This window comes from Ostrinia furnacalis, unplaced genomic scaffold (assembly GCF_004193835.3).
Source record: "Ostrinia furnacalis isolate ACB-3 unplaced genomic scaffold, ASM419383v2 OfSCF5129, whole genome shotgun sequence".
Classification (NCBI taxonomy): domain Eukaryota; kingdom Metazoa; phylum Arthropoda; class Insecta; order Lepidoptera; family Crambidae; genus Ostrinia; species Ostrinia furnacalis.
Genome location: NW_021135368.1, coordinates 511,721 through 534,349, shown reverse-complemented (window position 1 = coordinate 534,349; position 22,629 = coordinate 511,721). Strand labels below are relative to the sequence as shown.

General features: G+C 35.9%; 3 protein-coding genes across 4 annotated transcripts; 1 reads left to right on the top strand and 2 right to left on the bottom strand.

Annotated features, from left to right (window-relative positions):
• Nucleotides 1–323: 323 nt before the first annotated feature.
• On the bottom strand, nucleotides 324–7,589 carry LOC114360724 (Allatostatin double C). Of its 2 annotated transcripts, XM_028315509.1 has the most exons (5): nucleotides 7,463–7,589; nucleotides 6,190–6,301; nucleotides 3,811–3,960; nucleotides 2,184–2,282; nucleotides 324–652 (listed from the first exon to the last, which is right to left on the bottom strand). In XM_028315509.1, exons 2-5 carry the CDS (start codon nucleotides 6,271–6,273, stop codon nucleotides 560–562), a joined length of 426 nt encoding a protein of 141 aa, XP_028171310.1. In that variant the 5' UTR covers nucleotides 6,274–6,301; nucleotides 7,463–7,589; the 3' UTR covers nucleotides 324–559. The 2 variants fall into 2 exon arrangements, with proteins under 2 accessions (XP_028171310.1, XP_028171311.1); XM_028315510.1 differs by lacking the exon at nucleotides 2,184–2,282.
• Nucleotides 7,590–12,755: 5,166 nt separating this feature from the next.
• LOC114360703 (RNA-binding protein with serine-rich domain 1-A) lies at nucleotides 12,756–18,161 on the top strand. The gene is made up of 7 exons (XM_028315487.1): nucleotides 12,756–12,867; nucleotides 12,948–13,058; nucleotides 13,566–13,703; nucleotides 14,011–14,157; nucleotides 14,396–14,637; nucleotides 16,316–16,436; nucleotides 17,730–18,161. Coding segments are annotated over exons 1-7 (888 nt in total). The 5' UTR covers nucleotides 12,756–12,865; the 3' UTR covers nucleotides 17,857–18,161.
• Nucleotides 18,162–18,734: 573 nt separating this feature from the next.
• On the bottom strand, nucleotides 18,735–22,428 carry Rad17 (Rad17 checkpoint clamp loader component). Its single transcript, XM_028315483.1, has 10 exons — nucleotides 22,213–22,428; nucleotides 21,959–22,069; nucleotides 21,454–21,751; nucleotides 21,207–21,372; nucleotides 20,966–21,094; nucleotides 20,702–20,883; nucleotides 19,766–19,924; nucleotides 19,494–19,684; nucleotides 18,964–19,085; nucleotides 18,735–18,883 (listed from the first exon to the last, which is right to left on the bottom strand). Exons 1-10 carry the CDS (start codon nucleotides 22,228–22,230, stop codon nucleotides 18,778–18,780), a joined length of 1,482 nt encoding a protein of 493 aa, XP_028171284.1. The 5' UTR covers nucleotides 22,231–22,428; the 3' UTR covers nucleotides 18,735–18,777.
• Between the last annotated feature and the right edge of the window lie 201 nt (nucleotides 22,429–22,629).

The following is a 22,629-nucleotide window of genomic DNA, read 5'->3' as shown; positions in this document are numbered from 1 at the left end:
TCTGTGTTTTTATTATTATTTAGGCAGCTAAATACTGCACAGTATTTATTACACCATTTTCTTCCATCATACACAAGAATACGCGTGCGTGAGTCAATGTTCGCTCGTATGTGAGGTCTTGTCGAATAGTATCCTGTAGGTGGGCCATCGTGCGTGTTTTGTTTTCGATGTAAACTCGCGGAGATGAACAGGCCTGATTAAGCAAACAAATATGGCGAATAAAACATTATTAAGTGGCGAAACATTTTAATAACAACAATAATAAAACGTAACCTTATTCATAAATTAATAGTAATGGAGATGTGGTGTTAGGTAATATAATTTTCATCATCTCGCTCGTGTTTTTTTTTTAACTTTATATCGGATAGAAGGATAGAAATGAACTCTTACCTTAACTGTAATTTATTTGTATAATTTGGTATGTCAAATACAGAGTATACGTAAATAACATTTAATCTCCGATGAAAAAGTTACATAAACACTATACGTCTCTTTGCAATACATGTTTATTGGTAAATACAATAATGAATATAAAGTAGGAACTACACTTGGACGTGTGTTAGAAGCAGGTGATGGCGTTGAAGTAGCACCGCAGCACCCTGCCTCGGACGCCGGGCGCGCCGCCGGACTGCCCGCGTCTTTGCAAGCCGGTCTATCAACAAACAATTTTAATTCATCAAACAAGTCGTTTAGTTTCCACTGTAAAACTCTAATTTACCTGAATTTGCAGGCTGGTTTGTAGAAGAAACTCATCATCAGGTCATTTACGCCCGTATTCACAAACGATACTTGCTTAAGTGAAGCAGCAAATCGGACGCACAGCGTTGAATAGAGCTCTGTGATTGGTTCGTGTGTCACCCTGTGCGTCTACGCGCACTGTGAGACCTCATAGTAATGTTTGTGAATACGGGCGTTAGTCTTTACTGTAGGAGTACTCTAATTGACTACAGGCGAATCAAGGATTTGGCCGACCCATCTCTGCGCTGGCGAGATTGGGTTGGCGAGGCCTTACAGCATATAGGTGGGCCTATTCTACTCTGCCTGAACTACGGGGCTCTTTAAGCAATTTATCAAATCAATTATTCTTTGTATAGATGGTACATTGACCTAACAAATATAAAATTGCAATTTAAAATTGATCAAACTTATAACTTTACATTACCTATGTAAGTATTCGTCTATTTCGGGAATATGACATATTTTTATGAAATGGTAATGCCTATCATATGTATTCAATCAGAATGCGTGTCCGTCAAACTGTCAATAATCTGGCGGCAACCCTAATCATCATAGATATCACGCAACTCAACAAACCCCGTTGTTATAAATTTCAAATTACTATTACCTACTATTGACCACCAATTTTATTTCGTCAGAATTTACCTAAATGAGAATCACTTTTCGTTCTGCAGAATAAAGATGTTTTAAAAAACATAATCTTACTCAAAGTGATTATCGCTAGTATTCTCGCGCCATTTATTACAATGCCTGCTCCGGTTACCATGCCATCGTTGCTGTAGTAACTCATAAATTAAATGTAACTAGGTACATTCTTTTCATCTATGACCTTTTCAGCGGCTTATTAAGTTTTTCACACTAAGGCTGGGTTGCACCATCTTACTTTGACTATAATGAACGTTAAAAGTCTGTCAAACTCAAACAAAAACACCGGTTTTATGGTTATAGTAAGGTTAAGGTGCAACTCAGTCTAACCTAAAAATACCAATTTCTCCGTGACCAATGTAACTGGATATCTTAAAATTTAATTTCTTATTTATAAGGGACTACTGATAACAGACACCCGAATTCGTTCAGAACGCTGCATATAAGGCAACTATGCAACATAAATATCAATCAAGGGAAGCGAGACGCATCGTTCTGGCGGGCACAGTACCATAAGTTAGGGCGCTTCCAAATTAGGCGTTTTGAAACGGACGTAGTCGTGCGTTTGGAAGACCGCGCACTATAACTGTTGGTAGGTGATTGACATTTTTATTGCAAAGCTGTTGTCATACAATTTTCGAACGAACGATAAACGTCCGTTAAAAACGCCCAATTCGAAAGCGCCCTTAGTTTATCCGGTGATCGTGACAGTCCGCCTAAGCCTAAGTTTAATGCTGGCGATGGGTGGTAGGGGAAAAAGGAAGGGTGGTGTTTAATTTCTCATTTCCAACAATAATTACCATATCGCTGTAGTCGTGTGCGGGCACACGCAGCGGCGCAACGCGCAGATCCTCGGGCCCCAACCACTCATTGCGCTCGTCGCCTGCGCTGGCCCCGGTCTGCAAAGCGACCATCGGCGTAAGCTCACAGGCAAGCGAGAGGCGACAATAATCAGAAAGAAGAGCATCAAGAAAATATGATCCCAGAGTGAATGCAAATGTGAAGCCACGATAGCCGAACGGTGAAGGGGTCGAACTGGCCGATTCGTGATCCGGGGAATGCGGGTTCGGTCCCCGCCGCCGCTCGACTATTGTGGTGAGCTCACTCTGATACAAGCACATATAGCTTAGTACAGGAGCTAACGGGAGTATTAGTAATTTGTGTAATAACAAATTACTAATAATCTTTAAAAAAAGGGTAGAGGGTATAAAACGCACTGATCTTTAATTCAGGTTTAGGCAGGCACTCGATCGTTTTCTGGATTATAGAAAGAATAGTTACTGCTAAATCGTCTGCGTCTCAGCTTATGCGCACACTTAACATCACTGCTGGCTCTTACTTATTAACAAACAGATTAAAGTTGCTGCGATGTGAATCCAAATTTTATTTTCCCAAACTTACCGAAAAAATATGCTACCTTTGAAAACGAAAGTTTTATTAATGTGAAATGGATAAAATGTGAGTTTGTGAGTTTAGTCGTATACTTGAGGCTTAGGTATAGCATTAGGAGGTAGCCAAATAAAAATATAAAGCATTTAAGGAACATGTTGGCAAAAAAAATACCAATAAACTCATCGTGCTTTTTTCCTGAAAATGTAGGATGTAGGCTTTTATTTAGTTTTTATTTCACTAACAAAGAGTTACTTTATTCAGCATGTAGCAACATTTAGGTGCGTATACATATTTAATTTTATTGAGGGATGCTGAAAAGGCAAGTCGTCAAGTCAGGAAGCTGGTTTTCAGCGGGTACCAACGCACGACGTGGACTACGCGCCGTTTTGTCAGTAACGGTTTATCGTTATTTCGTGTCAGTTCGTAGTTTAACCTACCTACATACTTCTAAGATCATTGTTACTAACCAAAATATGGACTGCATTGTTTGATAATACTAAATGATTTTTATTTTTTATTGGTCAATGGGAAATGTCATTGTCCCTATCTGAATTACAGTGGCTAGTGTTATTTCAAAATTTTCTGGAAACGCCTCTGGTTTTATAACTGTACTACCTATTGTACTAACAATTCTCTGTTTTCGCCAACCTGTCTCTACAACCTCTATATTGCAAATATTGAATGCAACCAAATAAGCTTCATAAATGAGGAGGTCGTAGTAACCATATAAAAACAAACTTCGAGTTCACTTCAATAGATTTCTTTGGTCTATTTGCCTTACAAGCTCTACAACAAGTGAATATTGTAATATCATTATGTTTATTTAATTATGATTAGATTAAGTATGGTATCAATCATTGAACCATTTTAATTTTGAGTTGTAGTTTCTCAAAAATATTTTAAGGTGTCAGGGATAAAATATTATAAAAGCAAAAAGACCAGAACGAAAGAAGGACAAGAAGAAGACAGTACTTAATAATAAACAATTGAAAAATATCATGACAGATAAAGATTTATGATTTTTGTAATATTCACCATTTCATCATCGGCGATGCGCAACGCTGCAGTGCGGGGCCCTTCTACGATCGGCCGCTCGTAGCGCGGCGGGCTGTCGTGTAGAGCCTTCTGTAGCGCGATCAGGAGTCTGTCCAACACTAGGGCTGCTCTCTTCTGTGGGACTACTACCTGTGAAAGAAGAAAATATAGGTAGGTATGTCGATGATGTTTTAATAATAGTGGGTACGCGAGTCGTAACACGCATGATAATGAAACAAAGATTTCCTTAAAATAAACAATGAATGGATTTATTTCAATAACCCATTAAACATTTATAACCATAATTCTTTATTTATTTAAAACAAAACTGTTGTACGCATACGAGTACATATTCAATTTCGTAAAGATAGCTTTTTCTAGTTGGTGTCACAAATAATTATTTGATGTCTCGCAATATTTTCTGCAACAAGTTCACTGTTTCTAGGCCCGTCTCATAAGAGGTCATAACGTCACTGCCATTAAGATTATCACGAATGAAGAGGTCATTATTATGCCATCTGCGCTGCATGGCGTTTGTTTTGGTCTTTGAGTGTTCTTATCCACAAAATAATCTTACTTTTAATTTTATTAAGGTACTTAATATGATTCACACAATTGGTCTTGTTGGCGTTGGGTAGGTACTGAACAAAAGAAGAACTAGGAGGTTACGATAAATCTAATGTTTGTCCAATGCCGATATTGCTCCAACATCTTACGCCTACTTATCAACAATATCTTACGCCCGTATTCACAAACATTACTATGAGGTCTCACAGTGCGCGTGGACGCACAGGGTGACACACGAACCAATCATAGAGCTCTATTCAACGCCGTGCGTTCGATTTGCTGCTTCACTTAACCAAGCATCGTTTGTGAATACGGGCCTTAGTATGCCTATGTGTGACCATAAAAAGATATTCAAGGGCCGTAGGGGTGAATAACCACAAAAGTTAAAAACAGAGTAGACAATAAGAAAGTACCTAGCTCTACTACCATCGTCACGTTTTCCCTATTAATAAGATATTAAACCACAACTTTTAAATATATGCTTAGTTTCCTAAACAAACATGCGTCTCTCGCACATGCTGTAACACGTGCCAATTCCCTAAGTTGTGTTATTGGTCCCTGACCTCTACACTGGTTCCTACTAAGAAAATGTATTTTTTTTTTGGAAATTGAGCAAATCAAAAAATCATTATTTATTTTCTTTAAACTTTCATCAAACTTCATATTATCCTCTAAACTGGTTGTCACTTTAGCTCGTGAAATTGGACAAAAAACGAATAGAGTCAAAAAAATATGGGCCTCGTGTTACGGAGTGCCTACCTACTTAGCCACAATCTTAAGAAATGGTGAATTGACGAACTATGGTCGTTTGGATAGGGTGCGATACTTTCATTTAGGAATAAAGCGTGGGCAACGCAGAGATTACAACTATAGAAGTTCTGCGGAGTTCCACAAAGTTTCAGTAAGCCATCATAACAACGTCCGTCTGTCCTAAACACGTGAAATAACAGAATATTTACATATCGGGTTTATTAGATTTAACATTGATGCCTAGTTCGTTGGCATTTGGGTAAGTTTGACTTACGGGCTTAACAGGAATATACAGGGTGTTAGGTAAATGGGTATATGAGCCGACACTAGCCCATGTTAACATGGTCATATAAATGGTATGGTGAAGTCAGAAAATTGATATCTTCATTTTAATTATTTTTATTTTCATACAAATCGGATTTTATAAAATTTATTTTGTATGAAAATTAAAAAAATTAAAATGATGATATCAATTTTCTGACTTCACCATACCATTTATATGACCATGTTAACATGGGCTAGTGTCGGCTCATATACCCATTTACCTAACACCCTGTATAGGTAGGTACGTTTTAAATGAATAACAATTATTCATCCTTATTTTAACCTGAAAGTATACAAACTATATACTAACAAGACTAACTAATCATTATTCGTAAATATACTAGTAGCGTGTCCAGTTAAGCCGCCAAGTAGGTATACAGGGTGTTAGGTAAATGGGTATATGAGCCGACACTAGCCCATGTTAACATACTTATGCATGAAGTCAGAAAACTGATATCATCATTTTAATTATTTTAATTTTCATACAAATCTGATTTTATAAATTTTATTTTGTATGAACAATTAAAAAATTAAAATGATGATATCAAATTTCTGACTTCACCATACCAGTTATATGCATATGTTAACATGGGCTAGTGTCGGCTCATATACCCATTTGCCTAACACCCTGTATAAAAGTGTAGGCACCTTCATTTCCTAAAGGATAAAGGTAAAAAAAACCATGTATTATGCCCTGAGATTTTTAGAATTCAGAAACAGGCTACTTATTGTACTTACTGGATAGTCATCATACATAGTGGCGGGGGCGGCGAGCGCGGTGGTAAGCGCCACCAACATCAGAGGGACGGGCCGACACATCATCTTCCTTTGAACATCACACGATCAGCAGCTGTGAATGTACATTGGTGATTAATCTGCCTGATATAAAAGACATACTAAAATCTACAAAATTCTATACGTAAACACTTCTATGCTTTTAAAAGAAAGGTTTATAAAGTGGTCTAAAACATTAGCTAATCTCGATATGTCCTCGGCCGGGAAAACAGCATGCTGAAGGATACCACTTCAATTAAGTTTATCTCCTATGTTGCAATAATTAACAATTATAGCTAAAGGCTTGTAGGAATAACTTCTCAATTATTGTAACATTTAAACTTACTGTTTTTTTGTGACTATCGATCATGTGTGATATACTATGTGGAATAAAAAGTCTCTAATAGGACTACAGAAATAGGAATGTGCTATTTTTTATGTTGTGTACTTTTAGAGAACGAAACTTTACTTTTAAATTGGCATTTTTTATATTTATGTTTGAAACGAGTTATAAGCACTGTCCAATAACTTGAAACGCAATAAATGATTCGAATACGTATAACGCAGGTTCCAATATACCTACACATTTACTGTTAAAATGATACTCGTATAACATTTTAAGGGATTTAGAGAATTGAGTGTGTCTATTTCCTTTCATCCTATAAGCCTTGCCCTATCAACAGACAGATGACAGATTACTTATCTCGGAGAAAGAAAACAATCGCATTATTCTTCCTGCTAAAAACTTAAACATAATCTAAATATATAAAAGGAGAAACTGACTGACTGACTGACAGATCAACGAACAGCCTAAACGGCTAAACGTAGGCACTTGAAATTTGGAAGGGACGTAGCTTAGGTACCGTAGAGGTGCACTAAGAAAGGAATTCCCGAAATTCCCACGGGAACGGGAATTAGCGGGAAAAACGGGATTCACGCGTACGAAGTCGCGGGCGGCCGCTAGTACTTTAAATAAATCTCTATATTTATCTTAATTAATCCTAAAGGGAACTGAGATTGGAAGAGATGATTGAAATTTAAGAAATTGGTTCCTATCATTATTGTCATCTACATTTTGTAATATTGCAGAACTTATTTAAATATTTTAATTTGAATTTAATCTTGAATTTCTTGTAAAAACGTAAATTAACTAAGCATATATTATATTAACCAAAATAATTAATTAAAAAAGACTAAGAAATAATACATATAACCACCATTATTTTTTTTAACTTACCAAATATAATTACAAAATTCACGATTTCAATTTCGATATTAAAATGCACTTTTCTAATTTATTTCAAACTAATAATTTGACCTGAGTTCTGGAGAGTAGTTTCGCGCGCGAATACTGAAGGATGTTTAGGGCGGGCGGCGATCCGCCCTAGCCTTTATACTTGCCGCCCAACATGTGCTAGCCTTCCACCGATACTTGACGTAAGTTTTGTTCATGAAATAACAATACAATAACACGGTCGTGCAACTTATAAATATTTATCATCTAAATAATGAAATGAAAACTCTTTTTGCAATTTAAATTCAAGTGATAGAGTAAAGTTTGTATAGGATAGAGAGAGACTGAAGAGAAGCTTTATTTTTTAAAACCTATAAAATGTATTAATTTTTAAAGGCTAATAATAAATTCGAGATATTTCTAGCTTAGGTACCATAATATTACCAAAATAGCAATACTGAAACCTAAAATATGTACCTAATAAGTACGTGAGCTAAGGCACTTTCAAAGGCTTAACAGCCAATAAATTAATATTCTCAAGTTATATCCCGTAGAAAATCGTCAGAAAATAGGTTAAACGTAAGATCCACCACTTTTAAGATTTTAAACGACCACCCTGAAGGTATAATGATTTGACCCGAATACTTAGAATCATTTTTAGTTTAATTTTATCTTACACATGCAAACCATTTTGATAAAAGTTCATTCTAACAATTTTTAGACGGGAGGGCGGCATCCCTGCTGTGCCCACTGCCCATTGAAGCTCCAAACTTTCACTTGCTACAGGCTTGAGTGATTATAAAACCATTTTTTATCCTCACAATGACATACACCCACAAATCGAAGTACACACGTGGGTTGCGCCATTAAACTAGCCGCATGCGAATTCGGCCTATTTAATACCTATTTTAGTAGGTACAAGTAGCTAACCCACTCTTCTTTATATCAAGAAAACGTGGTGGAAATTAATATATATTTTCGGGGCGTTATCTTGTCACCTAAAGCTGTTAGGTTAAATATTTCTTCTCATAAAACCTTTTATGGTCTTAATGTAACAATACATTTTTATAGCCAATAAATAGGAAGCACATACTGTGGTCTGTGACTGCATCAATTGGAACTGTAAAAAACAGTTTTTGCAGTTCCATTACTCGTAGGTAGCGTTACCAATGAAATGTATAAATATTTGATGTTTTCCACGCGCGGTGATATTAAGCTGACTATCTATAAAATACTTTATGAACTTTCATAGCTAATATAAAACCATAAATGTCCGCTATCAAGGATTAGAACAATCAGGCCGACATGCGTGGGTAAGTAATACCGTGTGAATAGACATGTTTCCCTCATTAGATGCCTAGTAAAATAAACTTATAACCCTTTGTTATCTATTTCGCTGTAGTAAATTACAAAATATTTTGTGTCATGTGCCTTATTGAGAATAACTGTAAGCCTAGGCGCAGACCACCGACTTTTGGTTGGCCGATAGTTGGGCCCGATTCTTATTTGTATGAAGAATCGGCCGATACCAAATCGGTGTAATGTGCGCACTTTCATACATCTCCATACTGATCAACAGCCCGATATCCAACTATCGGCCAACTAAAAATCGGTGGTCTGCGCCTAGGCTAAGTGCGAGAGTTAGGATCCTAATTCCTATTATGAAAGTACATACCTAATTACCTGCTTGTTATTTCAAAAGTAGAGTCGTGATGAAATTATATTAGTTGTTGCCCAACTTTTCATTGTAAGTAATACCTAAAGAAGAGAAGGGAAGATTTTAAGTAACATAATGCACCCCTAGCGACACAGCAAGATTGCTATGTAATCGTAAAACAAATGCGTTTTATATCGTTTTATTACTGCTACTTTGATTTTAAAATATTTAAGATACTTATGAAAAGAAAGTATAGTATGTAGGTATTTGAAAATGTAACAAAGCTTTCCTTTTATCCCTCTTTAGAGAGTTCTATTAGTGACGGGCGTCAATGTAACCAGTTTATTGTTTAACACTTTGTCCTTAAAACGTAATGCCTAAGCAAGGACGAAGTTGACTGGGTAATTCTTGGAGTTGAGTGGTGTGTGACGTAGTTATTTCAGTTTATAGGAAGCGAAAAGGTCGGTGAGGGCCGGGAGGGCCGTCGTAAAGCGACAAGCGCGGCCCAGTGGTGGTAATGCGGCGGCTGTGTCGCGCAGCATGGTGCTTATGGATATCATTTCGGCCACTCAACCGCTGCCTGTGACGAGTGATTTTCTGTTCTTGCCAGTAATTCTTGTGCTTGCGAGTAAGTGGTGATACAGGTTGCACATTTACGGTGATTGTACCCTATTAACGAGCATTGTATGTTGTTTCAATCAACTTTCCTCAAATAGTTAATAGTAGGTACCTAGGTTTATGAAGTACTTTAGACGCCATTCAAAATTAATGTTATTATTAGCATGTGCTAATAACGTCAGGACATCCTGTAGAAGGATAAACTTAAAGATCTTTGTTTTGGTTAAAAACTTTTAAATTGTATCACGCTTTGACTTTTAACATTAGAAGATTGTTAACGTTAATTGAGATAGTTATGTTAATTACTATGTTGGTTACAAACCCAACATAGTAATTGCAACAATGGATCAAGATACAGAAGGCTGGTAAGTTATAAATCAACGGCCTTTTCGCGTAGCGGTTCGCGCACCTGACTAGGGAACCATTCTATAGAGGTCGCGAGTTCGATTTTCCCATAATAAAACATTTGTGTGCATGATATCTAGATATTTGTATTGTTCTGGGTGGTTTATAAATGAAAGTACATAGTACCCATAATAAAAGCTTTGCTTAGTTTGGGACTAAATGGCGCATACTATAAATGCCCAAGAATATAAAAACCAGCGTCAAAACTATATTATGTCCGTACCTATGTACCTACTTAAGAGGATTGCAAGTGTCCTCAATATTCATCATCATCATCATCATTTCAGCCACTGCTGAACATAGGCCTCCCCCAATGCTTTCCATGTTGATCGATTGGTAGCGGTCTGTGTCCAGCGCTTCCCTGCTACCTTTACGATGTCGTCGGTCCACCTTGTAGGTGGACGTACCACGCTGCGTTTTCCGGTACGCGGCCTCCATTCCAGAACCTTGTTGCCCCATCGGCCGTCAGTTCTGAAAATTACATACTTCTCTACCAACCAAATAATTGGAGTCGCTCGTACCTACTTACAAAGAACTTAAATTATCATGAATATTCAAGCTTTCTTAAAAAATATATTAAGTATTTATCTTACTTTAGTGTTTTACATTATTTACATAAATATTTACCTAGCCGGTTAGCTTCTTGCACCTGCTTCGTGCAAGGCTTCTAAAATTGTACAACTTTAAGTATTTGTTGCATAAACATTTGAAGGGAGGCTGATTAGACAGCTAAGTATACCCGTGCCCGCGGCGCCACACCAGCCACACCAACAGATTTGACTCATGACCTGTTATTTGGGAAATACAAATTAGTTAGTACGTAAGTATTCATATACTAGTATTCTACTCGTATATGAATATTAATCTGGTCACACCTAGATAACCAACTAAGTAGGTATGTAAAGAAGGGATATCATTCATTAGGCCAATACACAACTCTGTTGATTTATACGTATTTCAACGAACCTTTGTTAGGTATGTGTAGTGTTACACATAATGTGTAGGCACAATTAATTATAATTATTCTATTTTACTATTATGAACAGAATCAAATTACACTTACTACACATTCCCTGTGTGTTATGGACACATTGGAGAAAGTTTTTTTTTCCATCGCAATAATATCAATTCAATAATGTTTATTGTTCATCACAGATTGTTATACCTACTAGGTAAATAAAAAATTACTCATTTTCTATACATTGGCGACTTTTCAGCAACACGAATAAAACGCGGGCTATTTTTTATAATGTTGGCTATAGCTATAAAGCGCGCGAAAAAACAAGTAGTGTGGAAGGTTTTTAAATCTATGAAGACTAAAAAGGTTGTAAAACAAAAATTAAGTATTTGTTTCTTGTAAAGTTTCTAGGGTTTCTTGCATAGTTTCTTGTCTTTCACGGTTTGCGTTTATACATAATAAATAGGTAAATAAAAATACAATATTGTAACTTCTAAGTAGTTCTCCTATTTTTGTATTAGGCTGCAAGTCTGAAGCAAATTAAACAAATAACTTCTGGTAATTTGCGTTCGTAAGTGCTTACACAATTTAAGCATCATATTTATTGTAGTTAAGTACTTTAATGCCACAAAGTTGGTATACAGGGTGGAAACGTTAAGTGATCTCATTCAATTATTTCTAAACTATACAAGATATTGAAAAACTGGTTACTGATCCTGAAAGTGCTTCATAAGCTCTTTCAAATGTTACCAATAATAGGTTACAGAATAAACTGGATCTATCTGAAAATTCAATGTTTCCAGCCTCCATACTAAAATTATGCCAGACACACAATATTAGAAGTGTATTTTTTTTTATTGAATAATAAGCTCTTAAAATAAACTCGTAAATTGTATTCTTATTTAAAATTATTCTTGGAAAACATTGGTTTTTAGGCTTTTTACTTGCTATAATATTGTCAAGAGATGAGTGTCATGACTGTGGTAGTAGTAGGCTAAATGTATGGAAGAAGGAAACATTGAAATTTAGGAAACATTAAAATAATTCTGGTAGATCCAGTTTATTCTGTAACCTATTATTGATACCATTGGATAGAGCTTGTGAAGCACTTTAAGAATCAGTAATCAGTTTTACGATATCATGTGTAGTTTTTAAAATAATGTGAATTTACCAAATGTATGGAAACTGGAAACATTGAATTTTCGGATAGATCCAGTTTATTATGTAACCTATTATTAGTACCGTTGAATAGAGCTCATGAAGCACTTTCAGGATTAGTAACTAGTTTTTTGATATCTTGTATAGTTTAGAAATAATCGAGTGAGATCACTTATCGTTTCCACCCTGTATATTTGCCGAACTTGAATTAAATGCAATAAAAGTTCAACACGCAAATATCGTTTCGAAATTTGTAATATAGATCTTTTTATCTTACACATTTTTATAAGTCTAGATTCATGAGTCTTCGGAGTTATCACTGAAAAACATTCACTTTTTACTAAACCATGTTTAAAATAAGAAAATGATACGATTATATTACGATTGCAATTTAGTGTGATTAAGTGGGCACTGCTCACTCAACGGCACAACCCTATTTTTTTTTCGGTGTGTTGGTAGTACTGTGTTGCTGTCAAAAATGACGTAACGAGCTAAGGATTTGTCTATGGTTTTATAATGCTCGCTCGCTCGCGAAAAAGGACGCCGCAAGACTTGTATTGTATTAAAAGATATAATTTAATACGTATTTGTTACAAGAAAAGAGTTTAAAATGTAAATGTCGTGTTCAATATAAAAATGGTGTTATTTCCGTGTTGTGAAGTTACAATAATTGTTAAATTATCTTATTCCAGGGCTCGGAATAAGTCGCCTACTGCGACATCGGATAAGGATAAAAAGAAGCCAAAGGAGGCAAAAAAGAAGAAAGGAGACTCGGGATCAAGTAGTAGCGATACCAGTGGCAGGTAATTATCTAAGTTTTATTATGAAATCAAGTCTAAAACACCACGTATAGGTTATACCGCGTACAGCCATTACCGTCGAGCTGCTACTATCCTGTACCGTGGTATTATCATATTGATTTGTTTATCCCTTACTTCACTAATAGTCCAACAATAGCGATTTCTGTTTTAACTCTATATTATTATGGGTTTTATGTTTTTTTTTATTTTTAATTATATCCTATTGTTAATTCTATGATTTAGTAATGTGTAAACAATAAACTTCACAAACGATTTATTCATGAGTCATACACTTTCACATTATATTATCAAGAAGAATTGTACACAAATTTATGTAAAAAAATTATTTCTTTCAAATATTTTTACAGTTTCGCCTAAATCATATTCGATCACCACTATTGAACTATGTGCCCGTCATGACACTAGGCGTAATAGTTTTGGGGTGTATCGGAAATCTCACCATTTCATCGATTAATTATCATGCTATGTTCTTTATTGTATCAATCACAGCTCATCGGAGAGTAGTTCCTCGCGGTCTTCGTCGCGCTCGTCATCAAGCAGCTCAGGCAGCTCGTCGCGCTCGTCGTCGTCGTCCAGCTCATCGAGTTCCAGCAGCAGCAACAACGATCGCTCCAGGTTGAAGAAGAAGTACGTACCATTCAAGTGTTTCATACTATATTTTTATGTTTCAGTTATTTAACCAATAAATAAATAAATTCCCCAACCCGACTGGTCCCTGTGGGGATTAAACTATATTATTACCAAATTAGGTGTTGTTTCAGTCAATTGTAAAATGTCTAATTTATAAAATATAAATCACAGATTTTTAAGCTCTTAATTTATCTTGACTCGAACTAAGTATAAAATTAATCTTTTCTGTGTAATAATATAATTTTGTATGTGTCAACATTAGAACTCTGATAATATGTAAGCTCCTATGTTTATAAATTTTTAGGCTATCTCCACACAAAAGTCCACTCAAGGATCGCCGCGGGGAACCTGACAAGGACAGGGAAAAGCTAAGGGATCGCTCACCATTGAATGACAAAAAGAAAATATCAGCACCATCTAATGATGCCAAGAGCAAGGACAAACATGAAAGGTAATTATGACAGCTTAATTGAATCAATTTAATAATTATTTATTCAATAAGTGTCTTTTCCCTCATGCTATGGTTGTCTTTATCTGTGTTGTCAAATTGGTTGCAGTTTCTATTTATCTTTAATTAAATATTGTTCCAAGACAACATGATTTAACAGATACGCAGTTATTAACCATTTCAAATGTATATGCTTTTGAATTTATTCAACCCATCTAATCTTATAAAAATAACTTTCCAGGTCTCCGGGCAGAAAGAAACGTGAACGCTCACCGCCACCACGCCCTACACGTATACACATTGGTCGTTTGACGCTAAATGTAACAAGAGACCATATACATGAAATATTCTCAACTTACGGCACAGTGAAAACTGTGGAGTTCCCTATGGACAGACTGCATCCACATAATGGACGTGGACATGCATATGTGGAGTTCACTAATCCGGATGAAGCAGAAAATGCCATGAAGCACATGGATGGAGGTATGTAGACAATAACTGCAGTATAATAATATTTATTTTAACCTTTGTACGCCTAAGTACTGATTAGGTCATCCTAATGAGGCATGAGACAATGACTTTCACATTGTTGTCTGGAATCTCAGCATAATAATGTCTGGTTAAAAAAGCATTTTTTTAGTCCCACTCAAAACTCTCCTTTAAGATGTGCAGGGTTTTTGCTTTTTACACATCATAACCCAACATTACATTCTTGGTATTGACAACTATTGCTAAGTTGCCTTTCCAGGACATTTTGTTTTGTAACATTTCTTTCGGATGTGGAATGTGGAAGTGTGAAACTGCAACTATTTTTAAGAAGTTTCGCTGGTATCTGTTGTAAAAAGCTTTATTTAATACTAGCTTTACGCCTTAATGGCAATAAATAAGCAGACTTTTTTTTAATTTCGAACGGGATATAAAGTATCCTATGTCCTTCTCCTGGCTCTAAATTCCTCCCTGACAATTTTCAGCTAAATCGGTTCAGCCGTTCTTGAGTTATATGTGGTGTAACTAACACGACTTTCTTTTATACAGTGTGAGTCACGTTAAAGTGTACATATGAAAATAGATGAAACTAGACCTATTTTTATCGACAAAAAAGAGGTCAAAAAAATTTTGAATTTTTTTATAGAATTTTTTTTCTTCAAATTACTTATTGTAAAGAAAACGTAATAACTTTTAAACTAAGCGGTATAATAATATAATCCTGATAAAATAAAAACAGTAATAATGCTAAATAACAGGCGATCCTAAAAAAATACATAAAATACACAAAAAAGGCCAACAAATATTAAAAAATGATACTTTTTGAAAAAAATCTGCTTATAAATTCGTGTTTTTTTTATTATTTGATAAATTTCTCCAAAAAATGCCCCTATAACCGGTGGTTTTTATTACGTTGTATTATTTTCTATCGTATTACCTTCGTGAAACCAAAAATCGCATGTCTCTATCCCTATCACAACGTTTGCAATGATCGTTTGAACTAAGCCTCTCCGGGTGCGCCATTCAATGCTTCATTAACAACGAAACTGAAAATGGCTCTAGATTTGTAATTTTGATAAAGACAAGTTAGATTTCAAATAAAAACAAAAGATTTTGAAGTAAAATAAGCATTTTAGTTAAAATTAAAATTGTCTCTACCTGTAGCGGAGAATAATGTTGTGGCAGGCCTTTGTTCAAACGATCATAGCAAATGTTGTGATAGGGATAGAGACATGCGATTTTTGGTTTTACAAAGGTAATACGATAGAAAATAATACAACATAATAAAAACCACCGGTTATAGGGGCATTTTTTGGAGAAATTTATCAAATAATCAAAAAAACACGAATTTAAAAGCAGATTTTTTTCAAAAAGTATCATTTTTTATTATTTGTTGGCCTTTTTTGTGTATTTTATGTATTTTTTTAGGATCGCCTGTTATTTAGCATTATTACTGTTTTTATTTTATCAGGATATGCCGCTTAGTTTAAAAGTTATTACGTTTTCTTTACAATAAGTAATTTGAAGAAAAAAAATTCTATAAAATATTTAAAAAAAATCTCAAAATTTTTTTGACCTCTTTTTTGTCGATAAAAATAGGTCTAGTTTCATCTATTTTCATATGTACACTTTAACGTGACTCACACTGTATATATAGATGTTTGATTATCGCCAGGTCAAATCGACGGGCAGGAGATCACGGCGGCGCCCGTGCTGGTGCCGTCGCGGCCGCGCCGGCCGTCGCCGCGCCCGCCGCCGCCGCGACACGCGCCGCCTCGTCGCCACTCGCCGCCACGGTAAATAAACTGCTTTAAGTTTCATAAATAGGCTTTTAAGTTCGTGCTAATTGAAAAAGCCTATCTTCTTAACATACATCGCGGGCGTCAAGCCATAAGGGCGTATAAGCAATACTAGGGGTATTGCATAAACGGCTTGACTGACGCCCGTGACATGTTTTAAATATTTTTTAGTACGTTTTAAATAAAAAATGTCTATAATGTGAATGATTCCCCCAGTAGTCTAGGCTATGCGCCTACGCGTCGGATTTTGCGTTACCAAATTGCAATTTTATTTATTTTGTTTTTGCTGTCACACATTTTAGTTCTTGTGTTACCATTTAGTGTGTTCTGGATAGGATTTTTGCAGATGATAGGGAATAAAGGTAAAGGACAAAAAATCCCAATGGATCGACGTGCACTACGCCTAGGCTTGGGTCTGCACAAGATATTGTGTCTTACTATTTACGAATTTAATTTTAGACTCGAATTCTTCAAGATGGGCCCAGCCGTATTATCAATAGACAAGGGGGCATAGTGTGTAATTACGTCAAACGCATTCGTGTTATCTACTGCGTAAAAAAGTGACAATTAAAATATAGATGACCCACGTTGAACTGTCCCACCAAACTCAATGACAGGGGGGCGCTACCATCGTTCAACTATATGGTTTTCAACATGGCAAAAATCGGAACCAGCGATCCGGTATTGACGGTGGCGCCCCGCTGTCAATGTCATGGATAGGACAGTTCAGTATTTTGGAACTATAGACGGATTATGTAGCGCCCCTAGCGGAAACTCCGGTATTGACGGTGGCGCCCCACTGTCAATGTCATGGATAGGACAGTTCAGTATTTTGGAACTATAGACGGATTATGCAGCGCCCCTAGCGGAAACTTTCAAGAACTAAAATCTTCATTATATTTTTTACGCGCTTGCTAGTGACGACGTTTGATGTAAACTTTCAATAAGCCCTCATATATTTATTAACGCAGTCGATATCGAATGCGTTTGATGTAAACACACTACGCTACGCCTCAAGGATGGTGCTAATGTGTTCNCATCTCAGCCATTGGACGTCCTGCTGAACTGATTCCCGGTCGGGCAGAAATTGAAATGATGAATTTTAATTTCTGTGACGGGTCTGGGTGTTTTCTATATATAATATGTCTGTATTTACAAACAAAAAGTATTGATGTATGTTTAATTGTTTATATCCATTTTCTAGTACCCATAGTACAAGCTTTGCTTAGTTTGGGGCTAGCGGCGCAGTGTAAAAATGTCCAAGGATATTATTATTTTTTTGTTGTGCAGGTACCGGCGGCGCAGCCCGCCGCCGCGCCGCCGCTCGCCGCCGCGCCGCCGCCGCTCGCGCTCGCGCTCCCCGCGCGCCGCGCCGCGCCGCCGCAGGTCCAGGTCCTCCTCCTCCTCTTCCCGCTAAGCCCCGCCGCACACGCTACACTACACCTCACGCACTCACGCACACACACATACACGTTACACGTTCCAGCCCCCGCCGCACACGCTACACACTACACCTCACGCACTCACGCTCACACACATACACGTTACACGTTCCGGAAACCACGGGAGGTAAGTATGACCGACCCCCGTTTCCTAAACTTAGTACTTAGCGCTTTGGCCAGGTGAGTATACTTTTGTAGAGGATGATGACTGCGCAATGAAATCGAAATTCTATTTAGTCCGTCGGACAGATAATAAAAAAATATTGGACACGTATTTTTTATTTTTTTCATAATCGAATAATTATTACAGAATTTTATATTGAGTTGAAATGTCGCGTGACGTCACTTCTAAGTAAAAAATCTACATAGGCGTGACGTAACGCGCCATTTCAACTCGATGTAGCACTGTTATTATTAATTATGAAAACCAAAATTAAAAATACGTGTCTAAAATTTTTAAATTATCTGTCACACAGACAGAAAATTGAAATTTTGTCATCTAGCCTAACCCGAATACCGTGATCTAAAGAGATGTTGAATACCGTGATCTAACGAGATGTTTCTTGTTATAAAAGCTTGCAAAACGGGAACTGAGTGGTGCGGAGTGACGCGGACGCGAGTCCGGCGATAGACCGAACAGTGAAGTGCTTTGTAAACGTCACACGATTCCATTTGTAGTCTTATGGACACTGACTTTGTTAATAAATAATTGTAATGATAACTTTATCTTTTTATTTCAATCCCAGATCACAAAATCCTGTCCCCTTTATTATTATAATTAATATTCATATTTAAGTTATTCTAATAAGCATAAAAACACATGTAGTTACTTTGAAGAATCTATTTCAAAAACATTTTACACTATAAATAATAACAATAGAAAATGCTTAACAAAATTATGTTTTATCACCAATAATCTTACAGTATGTTTGATAGTCTGTAACCAACACTTTTCCTTTATGAAGAAAGTTTTGATCTAATGAAGGAAATTCTTGATGTGTTCTGAAAATCATACAAATATACATGTTAATTTCCAATTAAATATGCCAATCAAACAGAATTCTTTGAAAGATATGACTTACGGATACTGAATTTTCATATTCTTTGGTCCTCTGACTGGATTCCAAGCAGACACTGGATTTTTGTTGGCCAACATTAGCCCAGCTACTGCTGTGTATAAGCCATATTCTTGACACATCTTTTCCTGTAAACAAACAAAAGTGATATTGAAGGTTTATCCCACTTTGATCACCCAGGTGATTAAAGTGGATTCCAAGCGACACTTGGTGTCCTTTGATCACCCATAGATAAGAATTCATTCATCCATGGGTGATCAAAGTGGAGTAGACCGATCAAAGAATACCAAAGTGTCGCCTGGAGTCCACTGCATAAAGAATGAGACTGAAGAAATGATGTAGTGAAGCATACACAAACAACCCACAAGCAATACACTCAACTGGTTGTTTACATTTATTGTTTGAGAACATAATTATGTACTTAACTTTACACAAAACTACTGGACGGATTTTGATAAACAACAATGATATAGTTAGAATATAATTTCTACTTTTATCGAATTCTACAAAATTCAAGAAAAAAAAAAATACTATACCCTCCACTCAGCAAGCATGTAGTCAGAATCACTGAGAATAGATGCAGCTTTTTCCACCTGATCTGCGCTGGAAAAGTGCGGTAGGTAGTTTTCTTCTAGGAAATTAACAAACGAAATTGGATTGCTCAAGAACTGCTCAACAACGTCGCACGGTGAATGAGACAGCCGTTGTTTACCGTTATCTACAACAACTGAAATAAAAGGTAAATGATTAGACATTTGGAAAATTGGTATTGAAAAATACTTCATACATGAGATATTTTTCTTGTTACCTTTAGGATTTAACACTCTTCCAACACCATGTAAAATGCTTACTGTTTGGTCTTTGCCCAAGGACATAAATTTACTGGAAGCTGTTTTTTTCTTCTTAGGTGCTTTACTTTTACTTTCCTTCTCAATAATCATGCTAGTTTCTAACTTACAACTACTTCCTGTAAAATAAAATTAATTCATTAATTAGTTTACTTCACTGTACATATGAACNGGAAAATCCTTTTGTATGAAAAACCTAAACCGCTTAAGTTGACCTGAAGTGATGCAGTGACCGCGCGCTCTCCGCCCTCTATCTCGAAAACGGTTCACCGTATAAAAAAAGTTTTTAAACAAAATTTGTAGAGAATTTAGTATTCTACAATATTGATAATAAATACAAATAGCAAAAAACCCATAGGAAATGAGATATTTCCAAAAAAAGCGCAAAAAACCGATTTTTGTGACCTTTGACCTTAAAATTTAATAGTTGCTTACACCCTACCATATGTAGGTTTTGAGACAACTTTTAGGGTGTCAATATACAAGTATTTACAGACTTACAGCTGGGTATCTCTAATTCCGAGATTCTTACCTAATTTAAGCTTAAATGACTGGACTAAAACCCAATGGAGATTGAAAGAGTAGGCATTCTATATTTCGTCGGCCGTTTGGTGTAGTGGTTCAGAACGGACTACTATGCCGAGAGGTCCCGGGTTCGATTCCCGGCCGAGCAGAAATTGAAATGATGAATTTTAATTTCTGTGACGGGTCTGGGTGTTTTCTATGTATAATATGTATGTATTCACAAAAAAAAAGTATTTAAGTATGTTTATATCCGTTGTCTAGTACCCATAGTACAAGCTTTGCTTAGTTTGGGGCTAGCGGCGCAGTGTAAAATGTCCAAGGATATTTATTTATTATAATATATTTAATTCTGTTTTATTAATTTTCATTACCTTTTAGAGATGCAAAATGTAAATTTAAAACTGCAGATCTGACATCTCCAGCTGAAGAGTTGACTACACACTCAATCATGTCTGCTGTTGGTACATTGTAAACTGAAGTGTACTTTTTGCTTATTATTTCTGACACTCTTTTAAGAGCTGACCTTAATCCTGTCACCGAGACACTGTTGAACCTAAAATATAAATATTAAGTTAAAGTGGAAAGATGTTGATCAATTTTAAGTCATAAATTAGTATGTTAACTTGTATACTTACGATATATGATTGATTTGAAATTGTTCTTTAAGACTTGGTGTAAATAAACTGATTGAAGTATTTTTGCCATCTGTATGGGATTCAGAACATATCAGCACTAGAGGTGACTTCGCTCTGTGTTTATATTGCCTGAAAGAAAATAATTTCATGATTATGAGATGAGAAAAACTTACTACTTACAGAAGCAGCATCCAAACAAATTTTAAATAATTCTGTAAATAAAATTTCTTATATGACTTACAGGAGTACATCTGAGAATTCTGTAGGAGTTCTTAAAAATGTGTTTGGAAAGTCCTCTACCAAAACTAGCTTATTCTGATTATTATCTAATAGAGACGTAAAATTGGCAGCATTAATAATGAAGTCTAGAAACTTTGTGGACTGCTTCTCTCTGTATTCAAATTCTCCTGAAAAATAAATACATCAGAGTAGTGTTTAGGTAGTTGATAATTTAAATGTTGTTTATCATTATTAATATTATCACAAACCATTGTCTGAAGGTATATCAATATCAAGAGGAGTTATCCATTCTGTTACTTTAATATTATTTTTCTTTGCTATAGTATGGACAGTTATTGTTTTCCCACAACCCACAGGACCAGTTAGAAGTAACACATCACTGTTATTATGGGCACAAGCAGCTCTTAGCCACTCTTCGACTTCTTGTACTTTTTTATTGTGAACAGCCAAATCTTCAGGTAATACTGGATCAAAGTTTTTCATCCAATCTTTGTGGTTCACTTGCAATAAGTTGGTATTGTTGTTAGTAGTTGAAATGAAAGTGTTCTGCAGCAAAATAAAACGAATTTATTAAATTTTAAAATGTATATGTAACGCCATATTTCAAAAATTCTACTGCAAGTAGAAGAATTAACTTGTACTACAAGGGTCAAGTGATGTAAGTAAACCAGATATGGATAATCCATATCTGTGAAGTAAACTGTCTGCAGTGCAACTTATTGATTACAATGATTCAGCAAACTTATGTCTTACCACATTTTTCGAAGGTGATTGGGATGATTTTGAAGTTTCTTTGCGAGGTTTCTTACGCTGAGGTGGCTCATTTTCATCGAAATCAAATGTAGGCTTGAACCACTTTCGTTCCTGTAAATGAAAATGTTTTAAGGAAGCAAGTGCATATCAGATTAACAACACTCCTATCTGCTACATTGAGTTTTAATCACAGAATATTTTGTACTTAATACACAAACAAGAGGTCATTTTATTAAATGTATGTACCTACTTACCTTTTTCAAATTGGACATATCAGTCTTATGGAAATACGATTGTCGTGTTTTTTTTATTGTTTTGTTAGCTATTATTTGAGTTGTTTGAACGCAAATCGTGGTTGACGCACAAAGCACGGGCTGAGGACGAGGCACAGAAACCAACAAACAAACAACCTGCTGTGCAACAACAACACCACACTTCACCACAGCTGATTATTGTCAAAAATGACATCTCTTGCTTGACAGGACAGCAGAATGCAGATGTCAGTCATTCATTAAATACCATGGGCCGGGCATACCTATAAAATAAACGTGCTTGGCACATACACACGATTTGGGAAAAGAGCATGGCCGTATGTTTTTTTACTCGAGATATTCTAAAAAGCTTCCTTTATTGCAGTCATGTTTCTTTTCCAAATCGTGTATTTACCGAGC